Below are 24,493 nucleotides of genomic sequence, written 5' to 3'. Positions count from 1 at the left end.
CGATCAGAGTCCGGCCCTTGTAGCCTAACATCCCTCTCCCCATTCTTCCGTTTTTTGTTCTCCCACTTGAGATACCCCATCTGCAGACAGGTAAGAAAGAATGTGATGAGAAGAGCAGCGAGACTGATCGAATGCCCGAGAGTGTAATGCGGCCTTATCGAAAGACTTGTTAGCGCCAACCTCCCCAAACAATCCACCTGCATATCTGGGTATCTGGGTATCTGGGTATCGGGGAGATGCGTACTCGTCTCTCTGAAGATAGATGAACGTGCCAATGAAAGCCGAACAATTGGCCAGGGAAATCACGACCCCCACGCCAGTCGCTCTGACGTAGTGCGGCGCAAGATTGTTCGAGACCCACCCCTAGAAAAGGAAATTCATCTGTTAGCCAGCTGGTAACCCTAAGATAATGACGTCACATCTCGCGAAATCGACCATACCATGAGAATCGGAGAGCACTGGAAGACGCCAATGCCAATAAAGAATGTGCCAGCGTATTTGACGGGGTTACTATTGGACGCTAGCAGCATGACGTAACCCGCGGCCCCGAGTATAGTGCCACCGAGGATGAATGGTCCCCTGAGCTTGACCTTGTCGGAATAGTACGTTGTTGCTATGACGGTGATGAACGCCGCGATGTTTGGTGGTACTGTGAAGAGCTGTGCTATCGTCGACTTGTAGCCCATCCCGCGGATAATCGAGGGCAAAAACAACGAGAAGCTCTGCCCAAGTGGTCAGCATTGCAAGCAAACAATCCACAACCATCCGAGACGCCGCCTTGTTCAGAGCGTGACAGAAAGGAGAACGGTTAAGTAGAAGCTCATACGTAAAGTGGCACGAGGAGGAAGAACCAGATGATAGCACAAAAGTACGTCTGGGGCGCAAGGAGAGACATTTTCACCCAGTACCAGCTAAATCGCTCTTCGTGGACATCGGTCGAAGTCGCTCCGCTGGCATCTAATCGCATGTATCGCAGGACGTATTGGCGCTCTTCGGGGGTGAGGAATTTTGAGTCCGCCGGAGTGTTGGGCATGAAGAAGAAGCACACGATGCCGAATACGACGGTAATAGCACCCTCGACTATTAATTCCAATGCAAGTCAGTTTCAGAATTTCCTCACTCAAAGCTGGAGTGAATGTTGATTAATTTGAACAGCAGGGAAACGTACTAAAAAAGATCCATGGCCATTTGTTATAACCTCCGTGCTTGATCTGCCCTAGACCTGAGGCGAGGAGACCACCGAAAGCGCCAGACAGCGGTGCTGCGCAGTAGAAAAGTCCGCAGCGTAGCATCATTTGGTGTCGCCGATAAAACATGGCCAAGTACACAATGACTCCCCCGAGAATACCGCCCTCGAAGAGGCCGAGAAGCACGCGAGCAGCCACTAGCCCGCCAAACGACTTGGTGAAACCCATGAATGTGCATATAAGACCCCAGCAGGTAATGAGAACTGGCAAGTAGATACCTGCCCTGACTTTCTTGATGATCCAATTGCTTGGGACATCCACTAGGATGTAAGGGACATAAAAGACGAGCAGTGCCACATTGAATTGTGTTCCAGTATCCATACCGAGGTCAGTTGTCAGACCGTCGATTTTGGCGTTGCCGATGTTGCTCCGATCGATGAAAGAGAATAACCTATGTACATGCAGGGCACGATGACGCCGCATACCCAGGCGTTAGCCAAGCGCTCTGGAGATATAATGAGGGAGGGCGATAGGAGGCGCCGGTTGATAAAACAGGCAACTTACCAGATTCCAAAGAGCCAAGGCACGATGTGGAGGTCAAATTTTCGATTCAATCGCTTCTCAAGTTCCAGATCCTCTTCGAAGTCTTCGTCGCCGCTCGACTCCTTCTGGTCGTACTCGATCTTTGGACGGTGTTCTACGTCCACCGCCATCGTGGAAATTCCGATACCGTGAGCAGTAAAGGCCGGATTTCCGTTTCGCCAAGTCAAGACGTTCTGACTCGTATAGGGAAATTGAGAGGGGACATGGGAAATAAGAGAGCCGCAGCTCTAGGTTTCACTTCATATTTAAATTAAACATGCAAGATCCGAACCGCTTGGCGGACCCGATGAAAACGACTGATTCAATACCACTCCCCGCATCCTTTAAGCAATGGGAGAAATTGCCGGACGTACATTTGGTCCGAAACCGTGTCGGCAGTTCTCGTCACCACCATTCGGTCCAGTAAGACGAAGGTGACAGGAAGGTTTGCACGGCCTGCAGATCTGGAGGGTATCACTGAGAGTGGCGACCAAATCGGACTGGTCACAAGCAACTGAACGGCTTGGCAAACCTGGAGAGGAACATGCAGTTTCGTTTACCACTCATTTTGATTGCATGCAATAAACCATGAGAACTAGAATTTAATCAAGAGTACATTTTCTTATAGCCTAAGGTAAAATGATTACCGTTCAATTCAGAAGCCGCTCGCTCTTGAGGGTCGCATCGTTTCATACCTGTTGACTCAAGGAATCGAACATTGCCAGTCGCCTTATGAGATCAAACTCGGAATAGCTTCACCAATCCTTGCGCCCCGCGAGGTAGCATCACAGTCACCCATGTGTACCCCGCTCTACCCCGGTTTCCCGGTAGTTATTCTCCAATTTCACTCTAACCAGCGCCGGCACTCTGCGATCCGCGCAGCGTCTACTGGATACATAGCGTCGCAGGGATGCCACATGACCAGTGACAATTCATCCACTGAAGAAAAGGCCAGCTCATCACTCGTTTTGCAGATTGGCAAGTGGAGATTGCGACGGCCCGGGACCATGGATAAGCTATTCTTCTACGTTGTGTAGTTCTGGTTCACTCGGCGACATCAGTATCATTAGCCTAACTATGTACGCATCTTTCGCGTTCTATGTCGAACCCCCATCCCTCCTCTCCTCGGTGTTAAGGGTGCATATCGAGAAAACAGCAGCAACCTCTCTATCTCCGGTATTGCCCTGAGCGTTGGCATAAAAGTTGAATTCGAATCCCCGCCGGAGATAGTAAATTCCATACGGATTCTTGTCAGGCTCGAATGTTCCAACATCGGCCTCCCTCCCCATTTCAGGATTCTGTCGATTTCGCGTGATTCGGATTTGGGTTCCCGGGGCCACGAAAGCCGGAATCAGAAGAACGTTCGAACCAAACGCGTGATTCGAGACCAACGCCGCCCCTGATCGGATTTCCCTGTTAAAACGCACAACTAGGCAAGTCTGCTCTCCCATTGAGCCGCAATACGGCGTCGCACCATCCAAGAAGCGAATGACTTCACTGTGGACATGCTTCCAAAATTTGATAAGCTCGAGTTTAACGGGAGTGTCGATTGCGTCGTTGTCGTCCGTGGCTGTGGCAGCGATGCCATCCGAGTACCTGGAGCTGAGATCGCGGAGCCAGGCTGTCGCTGTTTCCTCGTCGTTTACGTCTGGAGGTTCGACCTGCCTCCAGGCATCGCGGAGAAGTATGGTCATCCTGACAACTTCTTGTTCGTCCGCAAAACAGATGGGGCGGAAAATGGGATCTAAGGCACTCGGGTCCTCATCATCTGCCGCCCGAAGAGTCCACATCGTTGATTTGAGTGTAGGAAAAGTTAGGAATTGTTTTGAACAAAATCCCTAATTCTATCTTATAAGTGGGGGAGGAGATGGAAAGGGAGCTGAGCGGCAGGTATTGATGAAACGGGGAATCTGAAACATATATGGGAGCCGCCAGTGAATCATCTTTGTGTTGGTTGCTCGTTGGAGCCTGTCGACCCAACAGACGTCCATACCGAGGAAGCCCCCCACGGGTTTTTCCCCTCCTAAAGAGGGTTTCTCGACCGATTCCCATCTTCTGGCCGAAGTGGAACTAGTTTAAAACATCTCAGTTTGGCACTCGTACGTTTATGTGAGATGATGAATGCCCACTCTAACGAGAGCCATGCAAATCTGGCCATCTGCTATATTTTCTGATCCAGGATGTTGTCGATCTCAGGGAGTCTGAGGACCTCCACCCACACTAGTTGTGACTGAAACGAATACCTTCGTATATAAGCCACCTTCCTATCACCACTCGGTACTACCCCATTTCAATGCACGGCCACTCCAGGTACTGATGCTTACCAAGTATAGGAGATGAGACCTGGAATATTCCGAGTCGCTTTGAGATCCCACTGTATTGGATCATGACGATGACGAAAACTATTGGAGTTGCCCCGTTACCAGCCCATTAAATCTTAGTTTCAGGCTCCAATGGAACTATGGTTCAACGTCGGAGAGGTCGCCCTGGCTTTAGGAATTCTTGGCTAGTCTTAGTTCCTCGGAAAACTAGGGTTCGCTATGAGGGCGAGTAGAGATGTGATGGTGAGACAAATAAAAACCAGGTTTCATGAGCAGTGCTAACGCATCTTCAGTGGATATGTATTCCGTCGTTTGTTGATGCCGGTTCACGGCAACAATTCGTTCCCGACCTGGGCTGCTTACACCTTTTCAACCCGTTCCATGGTCAGAGCTGGGAGCCAACTGACTGGCATGCGTATGATAGCATACCACTTGTTAACTTTAATTGGGCGCTTTTATACGTTGAATCTTGGGGACTAGTTATCTCCAATGGATGTGCTTCCCATTTGGACTGCATGGCCACCAGGGTGAGCCAGATGATGTGGAATTGACCTTGCCTATGCCAGGTCGGGCATTTCGGAATGGGATAACAAAATGCCTTTGCTGCTTGGTAGTGTGCCAATACGTCCGCTTCTTAATTCTGCAGCACCGCAGCGATGACGGGCTCTAATAATGGCCAGACCGGCCTGACGATGGGAATAGTGATCGACGTCCGACCCAAGACATAATGCCCAAGATTGACCCGATCAGGCAAAATAATGACAAAGCTTAGGGATTGCTCCAATGAAAACCAAACCTCAGTCTTGGGCCATTTTGATTGAGCTGGTCCGTCGTATTCATCGCGTAGGGCTGTTTCCTTTTGCGAAATGACCAGCAATGCCTCGTTACGTATGTATGTACACCATCCGACTGATCCGAGTGCACAAAAAACCGGGATAATTCACGCGGCGAGGCACACAGGCCGATGGCGGGGGCTTCCCGGACCGTAATACGGCGGAACATTACAGAAAGGGAAATTCAGCAGTGGTTGAGCTCTGGGCTGGATATTGGAGAATTCTTCAACATCTCCAATATAAATACGGGAGAAGAGCACTTCCAACATCATGCTGATCGTTAATAGCGACATCAGCTCAATACCACCTTCTAGCCTTACAAGCATTAGTTCAAGGAAAACATGATGTTTGCAACACCAATCTACTTAACCCGTTCTCTTTTCTTTTTGTTATTGGCGACAGCAGCAGCATCCGCCAAGTTCCCCCTTGTCGATACAACATCCGGGACGGCTCAAGGGTACTATCCTGAGCCAGATGTGCGCGCCTTCTTATGTATTCCCTACGCCCAGCCTCCGGTGAAATCACTGAGATTCAGATCGCCACTGCCAATTAAGCAGAAAGCAAAGGGTGTTATTGATGCGACTCGGTTTGGCTTATCCTGCTACCAATACCGCACGGGAGTGCCTGGAGCCACTTCTCTCAGCCCGACCACAGGAGAATCGGAAGACTGCTTGACGATAAATGTGTGGACATCCGATCGGGGTCCTAGGAGTGCGAAATCGGTTTTTGTCTTCATGTATGGAGGCGCATTTGCAGAAGGGACATCTGCTATTCCCAGTATGTCTCTGGATACCCCTGGCCGGTGATCTTGTTCTACACTAACGCCTCGGTAGTGTATGATGGGCGTCATCTAGTATCCGCTCACCCAGATATCATCGTTGTGACATTTAAGTAAGTCAACTGGACCATCTTTTATCGAATATCCTCTAACCATCAGGTTACAGCTACCGCGTCAATATCTTTGGGTTTGCCAATTCGCCCGCGGTGCCCGAAAAGAATGTGGGGTTCCGGGATCAGAGGCTTGCGCTCGAGTGGCTCCGCGATAATATCGCAGCCTTTGGCGGGGATCCGAAACGAATGGTCCTCGGCGGACAATCGGCCGGTTCAATGAGCACCAGCATGTACCCCTATGCCTATCCCACCGATCCCATAGTACGTGGGCTCATTACAGAGAGCGGAGAGGCTACGAATCCTCGACCGGATGACGGTACTCGGTGGACCGCGCTCGCGGATGCTCTCGGTTGCCGATCAAGTAACTCGAAGGAAGAGCTTCGATGCATGCAAGAGGTCGACGCCTATAAGTTGAAAAGAACTCTGAGCCCCGAAGAGCTGAACCCTCTTTCTTCTCCGGCTGACATTCATCCGACTCTTGATAACGTTACCTACTTCGGAAATGACGCGTACCCGTCCCTTGGTGCCGCTGGCAAGTTTGCGAAAATTGTGAGTCGGGCTAAGCAGTAATTTCTGTCTTGAAATAAGAAATTAACCCTTAGGATAGCCTGCTCTTCGAGGTATAATGAACAACGAAGGCCGTAGTCTTACACCGTTCACGCCAGAGGGGCTGGTTAACGAGACCATCGCCGACTGGCTAACCGAAATTGCCTTTAATTGTCCAGCAGCCGGTGAAGCTAGGTAAGGCCCACCAAGACCTGTGACCTGGCCCAGCTAACTAATCCGTGCCTTTAGAGTATGGGCAGCTCATAGGATACCATCTTGGAGGTACCGATACTTTGGCGAATTTCCCTCGTTGGCGGTGTACGACTGGATGAAAGCTTACCATGGAGGTAGGCTCTCTCTCTCTCTCTGCCTCTTCTTTGCACCTTATTCCGTTCGAAATGCGAGCTAATATACCGCTAGCCGATATCCCCTTGCTCTTTGGGACCATTAACAGTGTCCACCTACGGGATTTGGAACCGTACGAACTCGAAGCCCAAAAATATTTCCAGCAAGCTCTGGTCACGTTTGTGAAAGATCCTCACGATGGCCTAAAGAATTTCGGTTGGCCAGTCTATAACCCAAATAGTAAGTTACATGGGGTGTATGAGGCTGTTGCCACACTAATTCTGGGGGGTTCGTAGCAACGAGTTTAGTCGAGTTGTTCAAAAACAACTCTCCTATAGCCACATTTACGGAGGCTTCCACCTACGATACTATTTGTTTTCAGTTCTAAGAGGGAGGAAATTTACCTCGCTACTTGGCCGACCTCATGTTAAGTCCCTTGTTGCCAACGCCCTCCACCTGAAAGAGGACGGGCAATTCTAGGTAACAATAGTAAACTGCGCGGAGAATGGGAGGAAGGTGGTTACTCGTGAGAGCCGGCGAGTTCCTCTTAACTGGGAGTGTTAAGTTGCGAGAGGAATGCATGGGCCACCCTTTGGAGTGGGCCGCAATCTGCCGCGCTCTCGATGGGAGGCGATGATTATACTCCTTTAAACGAAAAGTTGATGACAGTGTTGCCTTTTCCCCGCCCCTGAAAAGGGGAGTTCTCTGCTACAACCTACCCTCCACTGGGACTTAAGGAATGGCATCAGCAAAGCTGAAAGTGATGGCATTGCACTATCCGACTTTTCCTTCCGCTTTTAACTAAAGATGGAAGTCTTATTTCTCAAACTAGCAACCTCCTAAATATTGAGGTATTAAGGGCCCCGTACGTCTTGTTGGGGAGCTCGGAGCGACTTCCAGGAAGTTATGGTTGATGCCGCCCATTAGCCACTCATTTCCTGTTGTACCATGTGTCAGGCTGGCCCGAGTTCCTCTCAATATCAGGAATGGAGCAGATAGGAGCGTGCTACGGATATTAGTTAAGCCCCTATTCTTGTACTGGTGTTGGCTACTCTTTATAAGTTGCTAGTAATTATAGTGTCGCTAACTGCATTACTTATAGCGAGGAGTATCTCCTTGTATTTAGTCTACCCCTGCCTCGGGTCCCTGTTACCGCCAGAGGGCGTCTGGACACTGAAAATCATGACATTCCCGGATGAACCACCGAGCGCAAGACATCCTGCGATCGAAACCCCTTCATGGATATTCCAAGACGCATCATCCGGAAGGAGGAGGATTTCTCTACCTTTCCAAGTCACACGGGAAAAGTGTGTTTCCAGGCAAGGGGTCTGCTGCTGCTTGACTGGGTTGTCGAATGTAAAGGCAGTTCCGTTGATTAGAATTAGCTTCCTGTCTAAAGAAAAATGAAAAGAAGTAATTTTACCAGCAAGCCATGATCGAGAGAAGCAGCCGTCCGGTGTCCCAATGATAAAGAACCCAGGCCACGCGGCAGCGAAATGATGGCCATCCAAGACGCAGAGAGCGATTGGCCCACTATCTTCACGCAAATCTTCATAATGAGAGTCAGGCAGATCAGAGGCATACGAGCCACTCCAGAGGAGACGGGACACTGGCATACCATCATCGATACCCGTGATTTCGAACAAATAGTGTCTTATTGCTGTTTTCCTCAAGGAACTGAGGTTGGTACGGTGCCAACTGACGCAAGCCACGACCATTGATTCCTCGCCAGGCGACCAGGAAATGCTGTTCACCCTCCAACGGGTGTCCTTGGTGGTGAATAGGTCGAATGCCGAGACGAGGGACTCAAAAAATCCGCGCTCTTCCTCTGGAAGCATTATCGGGATACAATTGGCCGTGTATGGTTTATTCCAAAGGAGGAAGCCGCGGCCTTTCATCAACCCTGCGGCAAGCCTTCCGGAAGGTGAAAACGCCAAGACTCCAAAGTTGTAGTCGGGAGTTCGAAGGCTATGGAGGATAGAGCCAGACTTGACGTCAACCAGGTCGACACCAGGTGTACAATTGATCGATATTGCTAGCAAAGTGCTCTCTTGACTGAAAGCAAACCTAACAATTGGATAAATACCCCCGAGCCGTCCGGTCATCTTGAAGTGCGCGGGCGGCTCTGATGACGCTATGTTGACGAGAACAAGAACCTCGTCCAAAATGGTGATAGCTATAGAGCTATCAGGTGAAAAGGCCCACATGTGTGCGGATTCTAGGTATTTGATCGGGGTTGTTCGGCCAGTTAATCGAATCTTGCAAATCCCCGTGGCTGTCACCCACAATGCCGATTGCCCTGAAAGGCGGGTAGCGCAGATTTTGGTATCCGGGGAAAATACTATATCTTCACTACTGAAGCCGAGCCGTGCTTCAGTGTCCCTTAAGATCGGTAAATCTGCGGCATTAGCACTGCACTTGCTGCCGTTGGGGGAGGTGACTGCGTCTCTTGGGTGGCGCGAGAAGTCGAGGAGTTGGCCTAACCCCCAGATTCGAAAAGAACGTTCGTCGATCATGGCGGCGAGAAAGCCCCCGCAGACGGAAAACGCAACCGCATCGAATCTCAAGTTGCTCCGAGGCCTGGGCCAAGCGGGCAATTGGTAGGATTGTTGGCCCGGCCCATCCACAAGATATTGGCTGGAATCACCCAAAGACGAGAGTTTCTAATTATGCATTTAGCCACTAGTCTTCAATCAACCGAAAATAATCCTCTCATACCTGTAGGTCCCACAGCGAAAGGGAGTATGTAGAAGCGACAGCACCCGTTCTCCCATCAGGTGAGATCGCGCAGGCCAACCCAGGATGGCCAACCAATCGCACCATTATCGACATTGACTTGCTACTCCAGAAAGTGAGAGCATCCAAGTCCATTCCATCATTCGTGAAACGACTTAAAGTAACGAGGATATCACCACTCGGGGAGAATATTGCAGAAGCCAGGGTCTCCTTTTGGGAGAACGTCAAGTAGTGCATCGAGCAGGCTTTGGTATCCCATAGGAGGGCGCCATTGAACCCCCTCCTGTTTATCGCCAGAAACCGACCACCTGAAGAGAAGTCCAGGCTGGAGATATAGTCCTCGTCGCTGCACTTAACCTGTTGGACAAGATTTCCTGTTTCGGTTTCGTAGATCTCGAGAAAGGAAGTCTGCAGAATCTCCCCAGGATGCAGCGGGGTTAGGCCTTGACATTGATATATTTTGGCGGCTTTCTTAGAGCGAAGGGATGGAAATGGTTGAAATTCATGTAGTTCGGTGATCTGTATAGTCATGGTTTTGCCATCCGGGGTCATGGTCAATAGTCCACGTCTTTTGATGACAGAGAGTGAACGCTTTGTTCCTACTTCCCATATGTTGATAGACTCTCGTGTGGCGTCTTCAGATGCGAGTATACTGCCATTTCGGGAGATCAAGATGACCCGCTCGTGCCATGTAATATAACCAGCAGAGCTGCCGTCAGTGATATTCCACCTGGCAATTCTCCATTCTGATGCTCGGAAGATGAATTTCCCGTCTTGCGAAAAGCCCGGTGTAAACATGGGACTCGGACCATGTAGAGTCGAGGGGTTCCTCCAACGGGTGTTTATGGAGTAGAGATATGGGCCCCAGTCTTCTGATATTTCGGGAACTACTTGCAGACAGGATGATACGCGTTGTCGACAGTTCAGCCGAGTTGGTGCGCCCTTTGGCGCAAATAACATGGCCAAGAAGTAGACTTGGGTTGGATCCTCATCGATTAAAGTTTGGTAACGCACAGCGAATCGAAAGGCGTCCTGCATAAGATCTTCGAGTGACGCTTTGGCTCCCTTATCTCCGTCGGCGAGACCACCCCAGGCCCAGACCTTTGAAGAGGCATTTAACAACTCCTGAATCATTTGAATGCTCCGCGGAAGTTCCTTTAAGTAGGCCATTGCTTCCAGCCATGGGAGCAAACTGTCACAGAGAAAGGCGCCGACTAAGTGATAGTCTGTGAAACGATCGCCGGCTTTTATGACGTGCGTAACCCAGTGGCAATGGACGTATGATATATCCCATAGTCTCTGGACATCGCTCTTTGATGGCTTCCTGTTGATGATGGAGTCCATGTCAGGAAAGCTCCGGGGATGAAGAGTCGAGCATTCTTCAACAAGACATTGATGGGCGATTCGAGCATGGTCTAAGAGATGCGAGAGCGAGAGGAACGACAACTCCGCGTCTACTGCTAGCAAGTAGTCGCTGGCCGATTTATGAAAGAAGTACACCTTACCACTCTGAAGGAGCAGAAAATGGCCACACTGCTGGATGAGCTCTGCGATCGGTCCAATTCCAACCGAACTGTGGTCATAAGGATAAGATTGCCGAGGGAGACCAGCGGCAATTGCCAATTCCGCCCAGTTCAAAACACGCGTGGCAAGCAAAACAACACGAAGTATGTCCTGACGGTATGTGTTTCCGGATCTCTTGTCCATGGCCAAAGTCCGGTCTAACATGACGCGATACATTCCGTGAAGGATGCTGCCTGGGTTGTTGCTTTGTAACTCTGACAGCCGGGCCGAGATCTCCCACTCTGGCACCTGGTAAAGTTCCTTCCAGACCATACTGACGTAGAGGAAAGTGTGTTCTGCAACTTTGCGGAGGAAACTGAGTACGTCGTTTTTGGTTTTTTGGTTCCATTTAGCCATGCCGTTGACCGATTGTTCGATGAAAACCTCGACGCTCTGGGAAGCCTTTTCTTCCATGGCCAGGTCAATAATACACCTTCCAGGGTCGGTTCCGGTGATTCTCTCAAACTCGGATGAGGGCCGGCTCGTGATTAGCCACTTGACCTTAATCTGTGGGAGTTTGAACGGCTCCTTTTTTATGTATTCGAGAAGCTGCAAAACCGGGCGATCGTCACGACATTCATCTATTGCATCTATAACCAGGTACACGACTTTGGAGCCTATGCAGTTGGCAAGCATGGCTCTCAGCAGACCCCATAGTTCCCTGAGCTGGGCGCCGTTCAAGTCTTCCGGTGCCTTGTATTTGTCGCGTATCACGCCAATGAGACGGCGTTGGTTTTGAGCTAACCCACGAATGAGGCCTCGGAGTATTGCCGAAGCTGAGTTTGCTTTGTCGTCCATGTGCCGGCAAAAGAAATCACAAACAATGGCATCGCTGGATGCTGCAATTTCGGCAACAAGGCTAATTGCAAGGACCGTCTTTCCTTTACCAGGACCTCCAAAGATCCAGAGCAGGCGAGAGTCATCATTGTGAAGCCACGCATCATACGTCGCGTGGTCGAGGATCCAGTCCCAGCAAGCCGAGACTATCCTGTCGCTGACTGACTCGATAGCATTGGTTCTCGAATCATCTGGGCTGACCCGGAGTGCTTGAATAAATGCCGCATCACTTGCATCAGTATTGCCGCCGGTGATGAAGGCTATGTAAATGATTTAGCGTTTTGTGGGTAGGCTCAACATGGAGGACAACCTACTGAGATTAGTAGCCCCGTGCTGATTGCCAACCATATACCCATAGTTGGTCTGGGCGTGAACGTTCGTTGACGAGGGCGACATGTCAAATCCACTCATGGCTCTGGTCGACCCAGCCTCTATATTCAGGGGCTTCGGGTCGAATTGCTGATTAACAACGGCTCCAGTGTGACCTGAGGTACCGACACTAATGTCGAGAGGGGGGGGGGAATGAGCAGAAAAGAAAACGAAAAGAGAGATAGAAATACCAGAAAAGGGTATCGGTAAAAGGGTTGGGGACACAGCAGTTCTTTGATTCTTTGTGGGTGCGGGAATCATCACTGGAAAACAAAATCCCCAACTCCAGCCGTTTTGCTGTAACAACTATCAAATGTTTTGTGTGAGCGCTAAGCATAATATTGCATGAGCTGAACCTGCTGAATGCCTTGGCTCTGGATGACGATTGGTTCCGGCTTGCTCATGGTTGGTGGCGGAGTATGCTAGATGGTATTGGGCGAGGTGCCACCGTCTCAGTTCCAGGGCTAAAGGTACCTCGAGATATTCATGTGGTCGGGGCGCAGCACATCTTGATTGGTGTTGCCTAACATCAGCTACTTAGAGAGAAGGTGGTCGTTAACAATGCCCCCCTTCGGCGACTCGGTCGCTCCTTGGCAGAGCCTGACTAGCGGACGACGCATCAGCATAGCCTCAATGGCCTCAAGCCCAAGAGAGATAAAAAGACGGTCAGCTCGGCGCGACTTGACCTGGCCTTCTCGATTTTCCCCCTCAAATCAGACCCGCAAATTACCATACATCCTTTCCCCCCCTCTCCCCCTCCCCCACCAGCGCCATGGAAGCTCTATCTGGCATCAGCGCCCTCATCCCCATTGTTATCCAGACCTTCGACGGCATCCAGGTAGCTCGAGGCTTCGAGGACGACATAAAACTCTACCAGATTCGTCTTACCATCATCCAACTCCGACTTTCACGATGGGCCGCGGCAGTCGGACTCGGCCACGACCCAGCCGAGGGAGAACTAGCAAATGATGCGCTTGAAGCCGCAAAGTCTAAGTTTTCAGGCTCAGATGAGATTGAAACTGCCGAAGAAGTCATAGACAAGATCAGAAAGGCCCTCCAAGATGCGCAAGAGGCGTCAAGAAAACTACAGCACGAAGAGGCCTTAGACCAAGAGACTACTACTGAGGAGGAGTTATCACCGCCGCGATTTAAGCGCCTTTATCAAAAGCTCCGCACACTCACCCAAAAGAGGCTCCACCGCGCCAGCGTCCACTACAATGGAACAAAGTGGGCACTCTATAAAAAGGACCAGTGTGAGGCTCTGACGGCGCAGCTTTTGGCCCTTATCGAGCAGCTGGAGCAGCTTGTCAAACCTGCAGACCAACAACTGGATGAGCTTACCCAAGATGACTGTCACTATATGGGCGAGAGCCTACGAACCTTACTTGAAGTTGTGGGCGAGTCTGACCCGAGACTATCTTCGGCTGCAACAAAGAGCCTCGAGGAGGATAAAGTGGCCTCTAGCGTGTCTGTCTCAACAGGTACTAACTATGGGATGGTGGTGGGAGTAAACAACAAAGAGATTAAGGGTATTGTTTTTGGGTCGAATAGTACTGTGAACAACCAGTGGTAAGAACCTACATTTGTACCTAGCACCAAAGGCAGATATCAGAGCTCTGGACCGGCCCCCCAGACAGAAGGATATTTGAATAAAGGTGAAGTTCATTGGTGCTAGGGTTGAAATGGATGAACGGGACTTGAAGCTCGACCGCCTTGTTCAATATACCATCGAGTCCGCAGTTTAATAAAAATGGCCGAAGCGACACTTCGATCGAACGCGACCAGGCAAAGACAAAAAACACATCTCACATGGCCTCGTAGAAAGCAATATACGCATTGTATAGTAAATAGGTTTGGGAACTCGCATGCGCTTAGGAAATAATCCAGAGTATAATCTTGGCAACTTGAATTGACTCTACTCCGACTGCGTTCCACGAACTGGCTGTAAAGGCCGTTTACCTTGTTGGCACCGATGATTCTAAGGATGCCAAAGGCTTGTTCCATGCTTCTAATGGCCTTGTTGAGGCTTGGAAAGAAATCTACAATGTAGCCAGCTTCAGCCCATTGAAGATTGCCTCAGTTTACCTTCACCTACCATAGCTCGAAACGAGCGTCCGTATCCTTAGTTTTCATTTATGCTTTTCCTTTCGATATCGCAATGAGGAAACTGACATAAGGTTATTTTAGCCAGGGGGTGCAAGATTGAGACCTCATCTTGAGCTGAAACGAGCTGGAGCATACGATGAAAGCCGTGAGCCGTTTTATTCATATATTGCCCTCCGGCGGCAAATCCAGGGCTAGGATGGGGGGAGGAATGAGTATTCTCGGTCCCCTTCCTCCGGTTTATAAATGCCAACCCGACAATAGAAGGCTTGCCCTCAAAACGTAAGTTAATATAGCTTCACAGTAGAGTTATCTCTATTTTGGATCTCTATTGGAGTGATTGAAGCTTTCTTGATCCTCGACCGTTCTTTTCCCAGAACAAAATAATCAAGAGTAGATTGTCACGGAGTTAGCAAGTCAACTATGACGAACGAGAAGCTACCATAGCCGCAGGCTGTCTTCCTTTTCCTGCTTCGAGAACGCCAGCCTTCTGCAAAATGGAGACACAGTCCTCCACAACCTTAGCCTCGACACCTTCAGTCTTCTCCACAAACGTCACCGTCTTCAACCACTCCCGAGCGTCCTCCTCAGAGTAGTCCAAGTTTGTGCTGATGTACTTGACAGCTTCCTCCTGGTTGGCCCTGAAGTGCGCAATACCTTCGTCCAACTTCTCAAACAGATCCTGCACTCTCCGGTCAAAGGTTGAGCCGTCGTCGCTGACAAGTTTGGTTGAGGCAACGATCTTCCAGCTACTCCAGGGCGTGTAAATCTCACCGACACGGCGAATCTCACCCGAGTCATAGTACTTCTTGGACGTGAAGTGCTCCCACATGAAGAAGTCAGCCTCTCCGGAATTGACCGCATTGCGGAGGTTCTGGAAATTGTTGAGCACGACAGTAGAGGAGAAGGGTTCCGAGTTGGAAGGCGTAAGCCATCCCTGCTGGTCGGCTAGGACGTAGCCCATGACGTAGCTGCCGGATCCTATTCTCGAGACGCCGATCTTCCCGCCTTTCAACGATTCAACGGATGTGATTTCAGGACGGGAGGAACCAGTCGAGATAGCCCAGCCTGTAAACTGATTGTAAGCTATCACATCACCAATACCCAAGGGCTTAATGACTGGTTTATATGGAGTGAAACTCACACAGTGGGCTCTTGACGTAGGTTCCAACGAGCCGGTAGCCGCCATCTCCGGGGGCATCTTCCTTGCCCAGTCCAGCAATCCAGCCCTCGGTAAGCCCGATGCCGACGTCGATCTCCCCCGAGCGGATGGAAGTAATCATGTGACCCGTTCCGGACGGGAAGGGGACCAGCTCGGCATCAAGGCCGAAATGGGCCTTGGCAAAGTACAAGGGCGTCGAGAAATGCTCCGGCACATAGCCGATCTTGAGAGGGTTCTGAGCCATGGCTGTTTAGTTCTAGGTATATTGAATTGGAGTTCCGAAGTCGCAGCGTGAAGGATCAACAGGTACAATAGGAGATGAGTGTCTATAAAAGGTTTTGCTGCGTAGGGTGCGGGGGGTCATCCTGGTACAGGCAGGGGAGGGGACGATTTCGCTCATTATTGCGAACTAATCTAGATTTTCGAAGCGTGGCAAGGACAAACGGCAGTGGGCCGCGAGCTCCACAATTGACCTCACTCTAGCCGTTAGGAAGGAACAGGAGTGGACGGAATTTACACTACGCTCCAATGGGTTACTCAGGTATTTTTTGGGGAAAGGGGCCAGCCAAAAGCAAGATGGTGCCTAGCCAGACAGCCGATTATGTCACAAGTGGCGTTTCTACGAGGTGCGTTCCGTTTCTTTATCCCGTTATCGAACAGCTCATAAATGCCGCAATTCCGGAGCATCCAAGCGTCAGCTCGCCCAAGCAAGTGCCTGCCGATACCGGTTCATAGTCTTCTAAATCCTCTTAAACCAGATTTACTCCGCTCAGACGACTTATTCTTCACACGAAGACACATGGACTGCTATGGGCCAACAGCCGTCGACATCATCTTCCTTTGTAACGATGATTCAAATGTTCTTTTACACGATGATGTCAATTACGTCTGTAAAACTCTATACAGTCCCCTGGCAGGGGCGTATGAATGAGTCTTCATAGGATTCTCCCTGCGCACATTTCCCCTTCTCGTTTCCTGCACGAGAACAATTAATTGGGTGCCATGATTCATAGATCGGAAGATCGGAGCGGCTCCTGACATCGATTCACGCTCGAAGCTACTCTTCACCTTCAGTATCTTGTGGCTCATATTAATCATTCCATTTGGATTTACGAATACTGCCTGCTTAACCCATAGATAAACCGGAACAATTCTATCCTGAAAATCGCGAAGATAGTGAGAACAGAATTGATCTTCTTTTGTAAGCATCTTGACTATTTCTCCAAATACGAGGATGACAATGAGTCAATGCTACACAAATATAGGCTCGGACAGGACAGGTGATAGTCATGTCAACCCTTTGGAATTTGAGGCATTTTGACTGGCACCAACCAGAGTGTGTATTGGAGTCTCGCGCATGGTACGGCTACTAGTACCTCGAACGACGCTGAGAGCCACCCGTCGTTGTGGTTGCTTCTTGTGACCGTTTTGGGGCCTGGAAATCTTCTCCCCGACGCACCCCGCGCACAGCCGACCTGGTCAGGCCCCCATTGGAACCTGGGAGATCAGGCAGAATATTGTGCAATTCCCTGCAGAGCATTGGGATGAAGGGCTGGAGGGATTCTTAGCCGGCGAATTGGTTTGTCAGGGAGGGCATTTTCGTTCGCTGCCTAAACACCGCCAAAGGCTGAGAGTTCAATGTACCGCCCCCTTTCCACGCCTCCCAAACCTTCAATTTCAGCTGAATTAAGACGGAACCTGATCTCAACGAGCGTACAGTCTGCCGCAGATCTCTTCATCTTTAATCCTCAAGATCGGTCCGCAAATAAGCCCTTTCTAGGAGATATCCAATTCTCCACAAGATGATGGAGGCCACGGAAAGTGAGGCGTAGAAAGAATCTCGGTCAATTCCATCCATGCTTTCGCTCTCACTTTCGAGCTCTCAGTATCACCGACAGGGTCCCGACGTAGCCAGAGAAATCAATCAATGGATGACAAACGCGACGCGATCATCGCAACAAGGTTGAATGCCACTAAAGCGACCGACCAGCTCCTACTCCTGCCCCAACAGCCGAGTATACTTCCTCGTAACTACCCCAGAAAGTTCGAGCGAGTGGACCTAAAAAGTCTGTGTACCTCGCAACCCAGAGTCTTTAGACCTTCTATGGGGAATAAACTAACTCGACGATAAGAATTGGAATACAGTAACATATCATAATATCATCGGGAGGTGGTTTTTTCTTTCCCTTTTTTCCTTCCCTCACATCTGCAGGAAGCAGTGGGCCGTGATATGTCATTGGGTAGCATGGCCTAGCCTGGCTGGTCGAGCGAGCCATTGTCGTTCATTGAGGGATCTTCCCACTCTCCAGCCCAGCATACCAAAGAAATGCATGCGGGCGGGCAGGGCATCTCCGGCGTTGAGAGCTGACGGATGAAAAAATTATGCGTGCTCTTCAACTAAATTCTCGACATGTGAATACTAGTGACTTGTATGATAACAGATCTTCGGTCGACATCATATTATATTGCGCTGTTGAATAGTCCGTGAAATAGGCTGGCCAGATCGAGATTCCCCAAGCTACCAGATCGATATGGGCAGGCCTAGCCAGGACTCTGAGCATAATGCGGTCCAGCGTCGCTATCCCTCCTCGACTCGAAACTGGCCTCGAAAATCCCTCTCCACGTCAATTTCATACCGTGGTTCGCTTCATATATAAATCTCCGTGACAACTACATCCTTTTCTCTCCATCTTCTCTGATTCGACCATATCCTCCGAGGCAGGGAGTAAAGTAGGGGAGATTGCCGCTAGATTCAAAGTCCTCTTCGGAGATGGTCAAATCGTTCTCGAAGAACATGCTTTCTGGACGACGGGATAGGACTTCCGACAGATGTCCACTGTAGTTCCCAAGTAACCAGAGAACCTTGTGGAATCGACTTTAGCCGTGTTCAGGGGCGATCTCAATTCTCGGAAGTCGATAAGCGGTGCGACTTGGCCGTACTCTACAAGTTCCGTATCAGCTCTCGGCCCATTAGCTAAGCGCTTCCGTACCGACCAGACTCAAGGTCTAAACATCCTGGCTCTTCGTACTAATAAGCGGATATCTGTGTTGCCATCGACGAAGAGACGCTTCAGCGCTTTCAGACGGAGGGTCCTGAGTGCAGCTGGGTCTAAAACGGCAAGCACGGCGTGGTTCATCTCTCCGTTGCATACAAAATCGATAGATTGAAAGCAAAAGTCGATAGGCCTGAGGTACAGCTTCTCTTGCGGTAGTCCATTCACTAGATAGTGACGAAGCAATCCACGCTGTTGGCCGTGAACGGCCTCTCAAGCTCATCAAGCACGCGCAATAGCGGTCCCCTTGAATTGTTGAGCCACGCGCTAGGCCCGATCGAAGCAACCTATCGAAATCACATCTGCTGATGAATACCCTCTGGAATAGTGTTGTTTGTGGGGGACCGTGTGGAGTGCGGACCAGCACGACCCACAGAAACGGCGTGCGGAGGACAGCTGTGGTTGAATCCCCTACGCCCAGACGGGAGATCAAACTTTCCCCGTTGAAACCAACCCAATAAATCAGCCACGTCATCGGTGACATGTTTCTGATGCTGTGGCGCAACAAGCTCCGACCCCCTGCACTATCGGAGTTTGAAAATGGAGATAACATGTTGACGCCGGATTATTAATGTTAATGGAGCACAACCCATGTGGATCAGACGGTGAAGTTTCTCTGCTAAAGTGAACATGCCTGAGCTTAGCATGAGGACCATGCTCTTGTGTGATAGACGCGCGCATGGGCACCGAGCGGGTTCCTGCACATGGCTGACATGCAAACGGACGACTCGGATGGGACGGCGATGCCTTAGATAAAAATTATTATTTAACTTAAATCCGAATGTAAGCTCGCCCAAAACCCGCAAACCAGGTGATTGAGACGTCGAAGTTTATTTTTATCTCCGGCTAATTGAGTGTCACGACTGGACAATATTCCACAGAACTCAGGTATAAATTAGGGAGAAGAAGCCACTGCCTTTTTGTTAAGACATTCATGACAACTGCATCATCACCAACTGGCCACTGAACACTTCACATCACCTCTTTTACTTCCAAAAAGAAAAACGCACGAGCAGATATGGCTTTCCCAACCCCGCCAGAGCCCAAGACCGAGCTCGGTCGTTATCGAATTCTTTCCAGCACCGCTGGTGTCCGTGTATCCCCGCTTGCACTTGGGGCTATGTCCCTGGGAGAGGCATGGCAGGGTTTATTGGGTTCCATGAACGAGGAGCAATCTTACAAGCTCCTCGATGCTTTCGCAGATGCGGGGGGGAATTTCATCGACACTGCCAATGGCTACCAAAACGAGCAGTCAGAAGAATATATCGGCAGGTGGATGGCCAGCCGGAAGAACCGAGATCTCATGTTCTTGGCGACAAAATTCACGAACAATTACGTCTCGCACCGGCTGGGTTTCGGCAAGACGGTGAACTACGGAGGAAATCACAGAAAGTCGCTTTATTTATCCGTCAATGATTCTCTTCGCAAGCTCCAAACGGATTATATCGACCTTCTCTACATCCACTGGTGGGACTGGTCGACCTCCATTGAAGAAGTCATGGACGCTCTCCACATCCTTGTCCAGCAAGGCAAAGTGCTCTACCTGGGTGCCTCGGATTGTCCCGCTTGGATAGTATCCGCCGCAAACACATACGCCAAGTCTCAGGGTAAAACCCAGTTCTCCGTTTATCAGGGTCGCTGGAGCTTGATGGAACGTGACTTCGAAAGGGACATCATCCCCATGGCGCGCCATTTCGGCATGGCGCTCTGCCCGTGGGGTGTACTTGGTGGAGCTCAGCTGCAAACCACGAAACAGCTCGAGGAGCGTGCGAAAAACCACGAGGGAGGCCGCAGTGCAGGGCAGACCGAGCAAGCTCGCAAAGTCAGCGCAGCTTTGGAGAAGATTGCGGAGGAGCACGGAATCGACAGCATCCAGCAGATTGCTCTCGCCTATGTTAGACAAAAGGCCAAGAACGTCAACGTCATCCCCCTCATTGGTGGCCGGAAAGTTGAACATCTTCAGAACAACATTGCAGCGTTGAGCATCCGGTTGACTGATGAGCAAATCAGCCAGATCGAGAACATCCAAGACTTCGACATTGGCTTCCCCATGAACTTCATTTCCGGTGATCCGAGGCTCGGGTTTCAACGATCTCCTCTGCTAGAGTCTTTGGTCGGCGCCAAGATCGACTACAGCATCTGATACAGTTTCCTCGGGGGTTGAGATATACTCAATATAACAATTAATAACTCTGGGGACCCAAAATAATACATGTGTGAAATCTAGGCTCTCGTCATGCTGTCTCATTCCGTTGGGACTAACAAGGGCCCTGCATGACAAGAAATTAGAAGATCCGCAACTCCCAGTTGTAGTCCTAACTATCAACGAAGGCTGCTAAGATTTAAAAGCTGGGAGTAGAACACCTAATCACGCAAATAGAGTACAGTTTGAATAATACTAATAGAACCGTGTGTCAAGTATTTGAAAGGGTCTACCGTGTCAAGCTCAAGGCCCACTGGCTTGGATCTCTTGATAAGCTCAAACAGAGATGAAGGCAAAACAGGAACAGAATTCTCAAGGCTGCATGTCCTCGTTACCACAGTAATAAATTTAGCAAGCGCCCAGCCGGCTCTAAGATATACGACTACTGCTTTGACAGGGGCTTTGGACCCAAATATTCAGGCATCACGCGACTCGTGTTGAATTGATCAGCTCTGTGGATGTCCAACCTCGTCTATTTTCTCGGACTCTAACCTAGTCTCCGGTTCATGGCGATGGCTGAATGGAGTTTGGCATCTCTGGTGCCATCGTTAGCCCGAATATTGACTGGGTAATTCGATGCATGGATGCGTACAAGTTGCCTGCGATACTCTACAACAATGGAGCCATGCACAAACTCATCCTTCTATCTACTCCCTCTTTACCTCCCAGTCCGCCAAGAACCTCCCATGCACTTTTCGTCCCTTCAGCCCCTTGACCCTGAGAGCCCTCTCGCTTCCCGGTAGCAGATCTACCATATTGTCCTCCCACAAAGGCTCCGGGTCCTCCTCCTTCTCGCTCCCGTCGTACACGGGCTCCAACCATACGCCTTTGAGCGCCTGCTCAGAAGACACAGTGACAATACTCTCCCAGCCCTCGGAGTTCTCCGCGGCGTCGGTCACAGTCACAGATAGGTTGGTGCCGGTGGGCCAGTAGAGGTAGCGGTACGGCTCGGGCCAGTCGACGAAGCGAGCGAGCTCCTTGCCGGAACCGCTAACGAGGGTGGCTTCCAGCACGACGAGCGTGTCTTCGGTCCATGAGGGGACACTTTTCAGGGTCCGGATTTCGGTATTTCGCCCGGCCTTGAGCGAGACGGTGCGCTTGGTGGCGTCCCCGAGCTCGGTATACTGACCCGACGCAAAGTCGTACGCCCGCAGCACGAGATCGCAGACGACCTCCTCGGACGACGTGTTGTGCGCGAAGATTTCGAAGCTGGGGACGACCGACGCATTGGCCTTATCCTCGTCGACCCAGCGCGTGGCGGGTTTCCTCTCGACGCCGACGGTGACGGGGGCGAACTCGCGGCGGATGGTGTAAAAGGCGGGTTTGGGCCGGAGAAAGTAGTCGACGTACGCCCACGAGGTGACAGGGTAGATGTCATTGAATTGCCAGATGATGGCGCCGGCGCATTTCTGCTCGCCCTCGCCGTTGAACAGGCGCTTCCACGAGCGCAGGGCGTAGCCGTAGGCCTCGGACTGCATGAGCTGCGACGAGTATACGAAGTTGTCGAGCGACGTCATGTCGAAGCGAAAGTTCTCGGCGAGATAGCGCGCGATACGCGTGTGGGCGCCGTGGCCCTTGTTGTGGCAGTCGATGAGGCGCGATTGCGGGTGTCGCTCCTCGGGCCGGGCGCCGCGCGTGAAGTGGTCGACGGTGCGCTTGATGGGGAAGCCGTGCATGCCAAACTCGGACACGAAGCGGCCGCTGACGTTCTTGTACTCCTGGTACGGCAGCTGTTCGAGATGCCACACGGACCATTGGTGGATGTCGCCGACGGTAGTGTCGTTCGCCGTCCGGCCGCCCCATGGCGAATTGGCCCAGTAGGCAACGTCGGGACAGTGTTCCTTGGCGACCTTGGGGAGGACATCAAGGAATATTTTGCGTTGGGGGAAGTTGGTGTTGTCAAAGGGTCCAACGAGGTCGTCGTGGTCGTATTCAACCCTGTGGGGAGCGTCTCATTAGTATAGGACAAGGCATTGAGTGAGGCTCGGGTGGGGATCACCTACTTGTCCCAGTCATTCAACATGAAATCCTCGTTGCCGCCACAAAGGAGCGCCAAGGACGGGTGATTCCGCATCCTCTTAGTGTGAACCACGGCCTCCTTCTTCACACTCTCAATGTACTCGTCATGTATGGGCCAGTCCCCGCAGGCAAAGGCGTAGTCGTGCCACACGAGCAGTCCGTTCTCGTCGCAGGCGTCGAAGAAGTCGTCGGTCTCGTAGATGCCGCCGCCCCACACGCGGATCATGTTCAGGTTGTTGAACTTGGCGAGGCGCATCCAGTCGAAGTAACGCTCGCGCATGATGGTGGGCAACAGATTATCCGCGGGGATCCAGTCGCCGCCCTGAGTGAAGATGTCGCGGCCATTGACGCGGAACATGAAGGTAGTGCCGGGTTCATCTTTCAAAGGGGTTTGGATGAGCTCAACAGTGCGGATGCCGAAGCGTGTCGAGGTTTCATCAACCGTCTGTTGATCGGATGACACGAGAGCGACGTGGGCGGTATATAGGTTCTGATCGCCTTGGCCGCTGGGCCACCAGAGCTTAGGTGACTTGATGTCGAGTGAAACGAGGCCTTTGCCCGATGCGTCGAGGGTGGTAGTACCCGTTCCTATCTCGGAGGTGCCCTCGGTCACGGTCACCTTAGCCGAGGTCCCTTCCTTGGCGTTCACGGCTTCAATGATGGTCGTGGCAAGACTCGCCGAATGATCCCTCTTCAGGGTAGTTCGTACCTGCACGGAGTCGATCCTAGTCTCGTAGACGTCTAGGTAGACGGGCAGATAAGGCCCGGAGGTAAGCACGACCGGGCCCCAGTCCCAGCCCCAGTGACACTGTACCCACCGTCCAAAGTCAGAAGTCTTGATTCTCACTATCATGGTAAAGGTGGGCTAAGTTTGAACGTACCTGAGCCTTTCGGAGGTGCATGCGCTTCCTGTCCCGCATCATAGACTTGCGCTCGCCGTACTTGCCCTCCAAGACCTTTCCCGCCTTGACGGGGCTCTCGAACACAATGTGCAGCTCATTGGCTTCACCGGCGGGCTTGAGATGCTCCTTCACAGGCACGCGTGCGGGGATAAACATGTTGTCGCTCTTGAGAATCTCGGTGCCGTTGAGCGTGACAGTGGCGACGGTATCTAGGCCCTCGAAGACGAGATCGATGTTTCCCTGGACTTCGGGCGTGGCGAACGAGGTCCTGTATTCCCAGTCGACCTCCCCGACCCATTGTATCGCGCGCTCATTCTCACCAATTTTGTAGTCGGGGATGAGTTTGTGGGCGGCGAGCTCCATCTGCACGACGGAGGGGAAGGAGGCCACGGCCTTCCACTCCTTGAGCGAATCGGCCTGGCAGATACCGTTTGTGTCACCGGCGCGCCATTCCCATGCCGTCAGGTAGTGCTGCTTTCTGGCCATGGCTTGCTTATTTCGTCACGCAGTCGGGGTGAAAGATGAGGGAACGCGAGAGCGTAGCGACAGTGGTGAAGGAGAAGCGAAAGACAGATGAGAGAACGGGGAGGACATTTTAGAGCTGCCGTGTTGCGGTAAACACAACGTGAGCAGGGAGGGGTCCTCTAAAGTACAGAATAGGTGATGTTTATGCTAGGTTTCTCCCTGTTCGTCGTAGCAGCGTCGGGTTGGAGGGCCCGGCTTCCGGCAGGTCGAGAACCCGAGTCACAACCAAGAAGACTACAGATAGCTTGGAATCAGCCTTGAAACTCAGAGATAGCATTTGAAATTCGCCGGGACGAGAAATAGAGTCCGACGCCCC

The 24,493-nt window shown here is 51.2% G+C and overlaps 5 protein-coding genes and 3 pseudogenes across 5 annotated transcripts; 3 read left to right on the top strand and 5 right to left on the bottom strand.

Moving 5' to 3' along the window:
* Positions 1-401: 401 nt before the first annotated feature.
* On the bottom strand, positions 402-2,336 carry SAPIO_CDS8799 (uncharacterized protein; the record flags this gene model as incomplete). The annotated part of the gene is made up of 6 exons (XM_016790354.1): positions 402-722; positions 827-1,080; positions 1,169-1,638; positions 1,752-1,967; positions 2,144-2,233; positions 2,290-2,336. 6 exons carry the CDS (start codon positions 2,334-2,336, stop codon positions 402-404), a joined length of 1,398 nt encoding a protein of 465 aa, XP_016639657.1.
* Positions 2,337-2,866: 530 nt separating this feature from the next.
* Positions 2,867-3,559, bottom strand: SAPIO_CDS8798 (annotated as a pseudogene; the record flags this gene model as incomplete).
* Positions 3,560-5,657: 2,098 nt separating this feature from the next.
* SAPIO_CDS8797 (uncharacterized protein) lies at positions 5,658-7,093 on the top strand (the record flags this gene model as incomplete). Its single annotated transcript, XM_016790353.1, has 7 exons — positions 5,658-5,700; positions 5,757-5,814; positions 5,868-6,363; positions 6,422-6,555; positions 6,610-6,707; positions 6,781-6,945; positions 7,002-7,093. The coding sequence occupies 7 exons, from the start codon at positions 5,658-5,660 to the stop codon at positions 7,091-7,093; spliced, it is 1,086 nt and encodes a 361-aa protein (XP_016639656.1).
* Positions 7,094-10,598: 3,505 nt separating this feature from the next.
* Positions 10,599-12,252, bottom strand: SAPIO_CDS8796 (uncharacterized protein; the record flags this gene model as incomplete). The annotated part of the gene is made up of 3 exons (XM_016790352.1): positions 10,599-10,633; positions 10,947-12,101; positions 12,156-12,252. The coding sequence occupies 3 exons, from the start codon at positions 12,250-12,252 to the stop codon at positions 10,599-10,601; spliced, it is 1,287 nt and encodes a 428-aa protein (XP_016639655.1).
* A 730-nt stretch (positions 12,253-12,982) lies between these two features.
* SAPIO_CDS8795 lies at positions 12,983-13,783 on the top strand (annotated as a pseudogene; the record flags this gene model as incomplete).
* Positions 13,784-14,734: 951 nt separating this feature from the next.
* On the bottom strand, positions 14,735-15,719 carry SAPIO_CDS8794 (Uncharacterized protein; the record flags this gene model as incomplete). The annotated part of the gene is made up of 2 exons (XM_016790351.1): positions 14,735-15,381; positions 15,458-15,719. 2 exons carry the CDS (start codon positions 15,717-15,719, stop codon positions 14,735-14,737), a joined length of 909 nt encoding a protein of 302 aa, XP_016639654.1.
* Positions 15,720-19,546: 3,827 nt separating this feature from the next.
* SAPIO_CDS8793 lies at positions 19,547-20,671 on the top strand (annotated as a pseudogene; the record flags this gene model as incomplete).
* A 707-nt stretch (positions 20,672-21,378) lies between these two features.
* Positions 21,379-24,138, bottom strand: SAPIO_CDS8792 (Beta-mannosidase-like protein; the record flags this gene model as incomplete). The annotated part of the gene is made up of 3 exons (XM_016790350.1): positions 21,379-22,669; positions 22,735-23,558; positions 23,632-24,138. The coding sequence occupies 3 exons, from the start codon at positions 24,136-24,138 to the stop codon at positions 21,379-21,381; spliced, it is 2,622 nt and encodes an 873-aa protein (XP_016639653.1).
* Positions 24,139-24,493: the final 355 nt, after the last annotated feature.

This window comes from Scedosporium apiospermum (genome assembly GCF_000732125.1).
Source record: "Scedosporium apiospermum strain IHEM 14462 chromosome Unknown SEQ_SAPIO_0132, whole genome shotgun sequence".
NCBI lineage: Eukaryota > Fungi > Ascomycota > Sordariomycetes > Microascales > Microascaceae > Scedosporium > Scedosporium apiospermum.
Note: the sequence above shows the minus strand (reverse complement) of the source record. Positions and strands in the feature narration are given on the sequence as shown.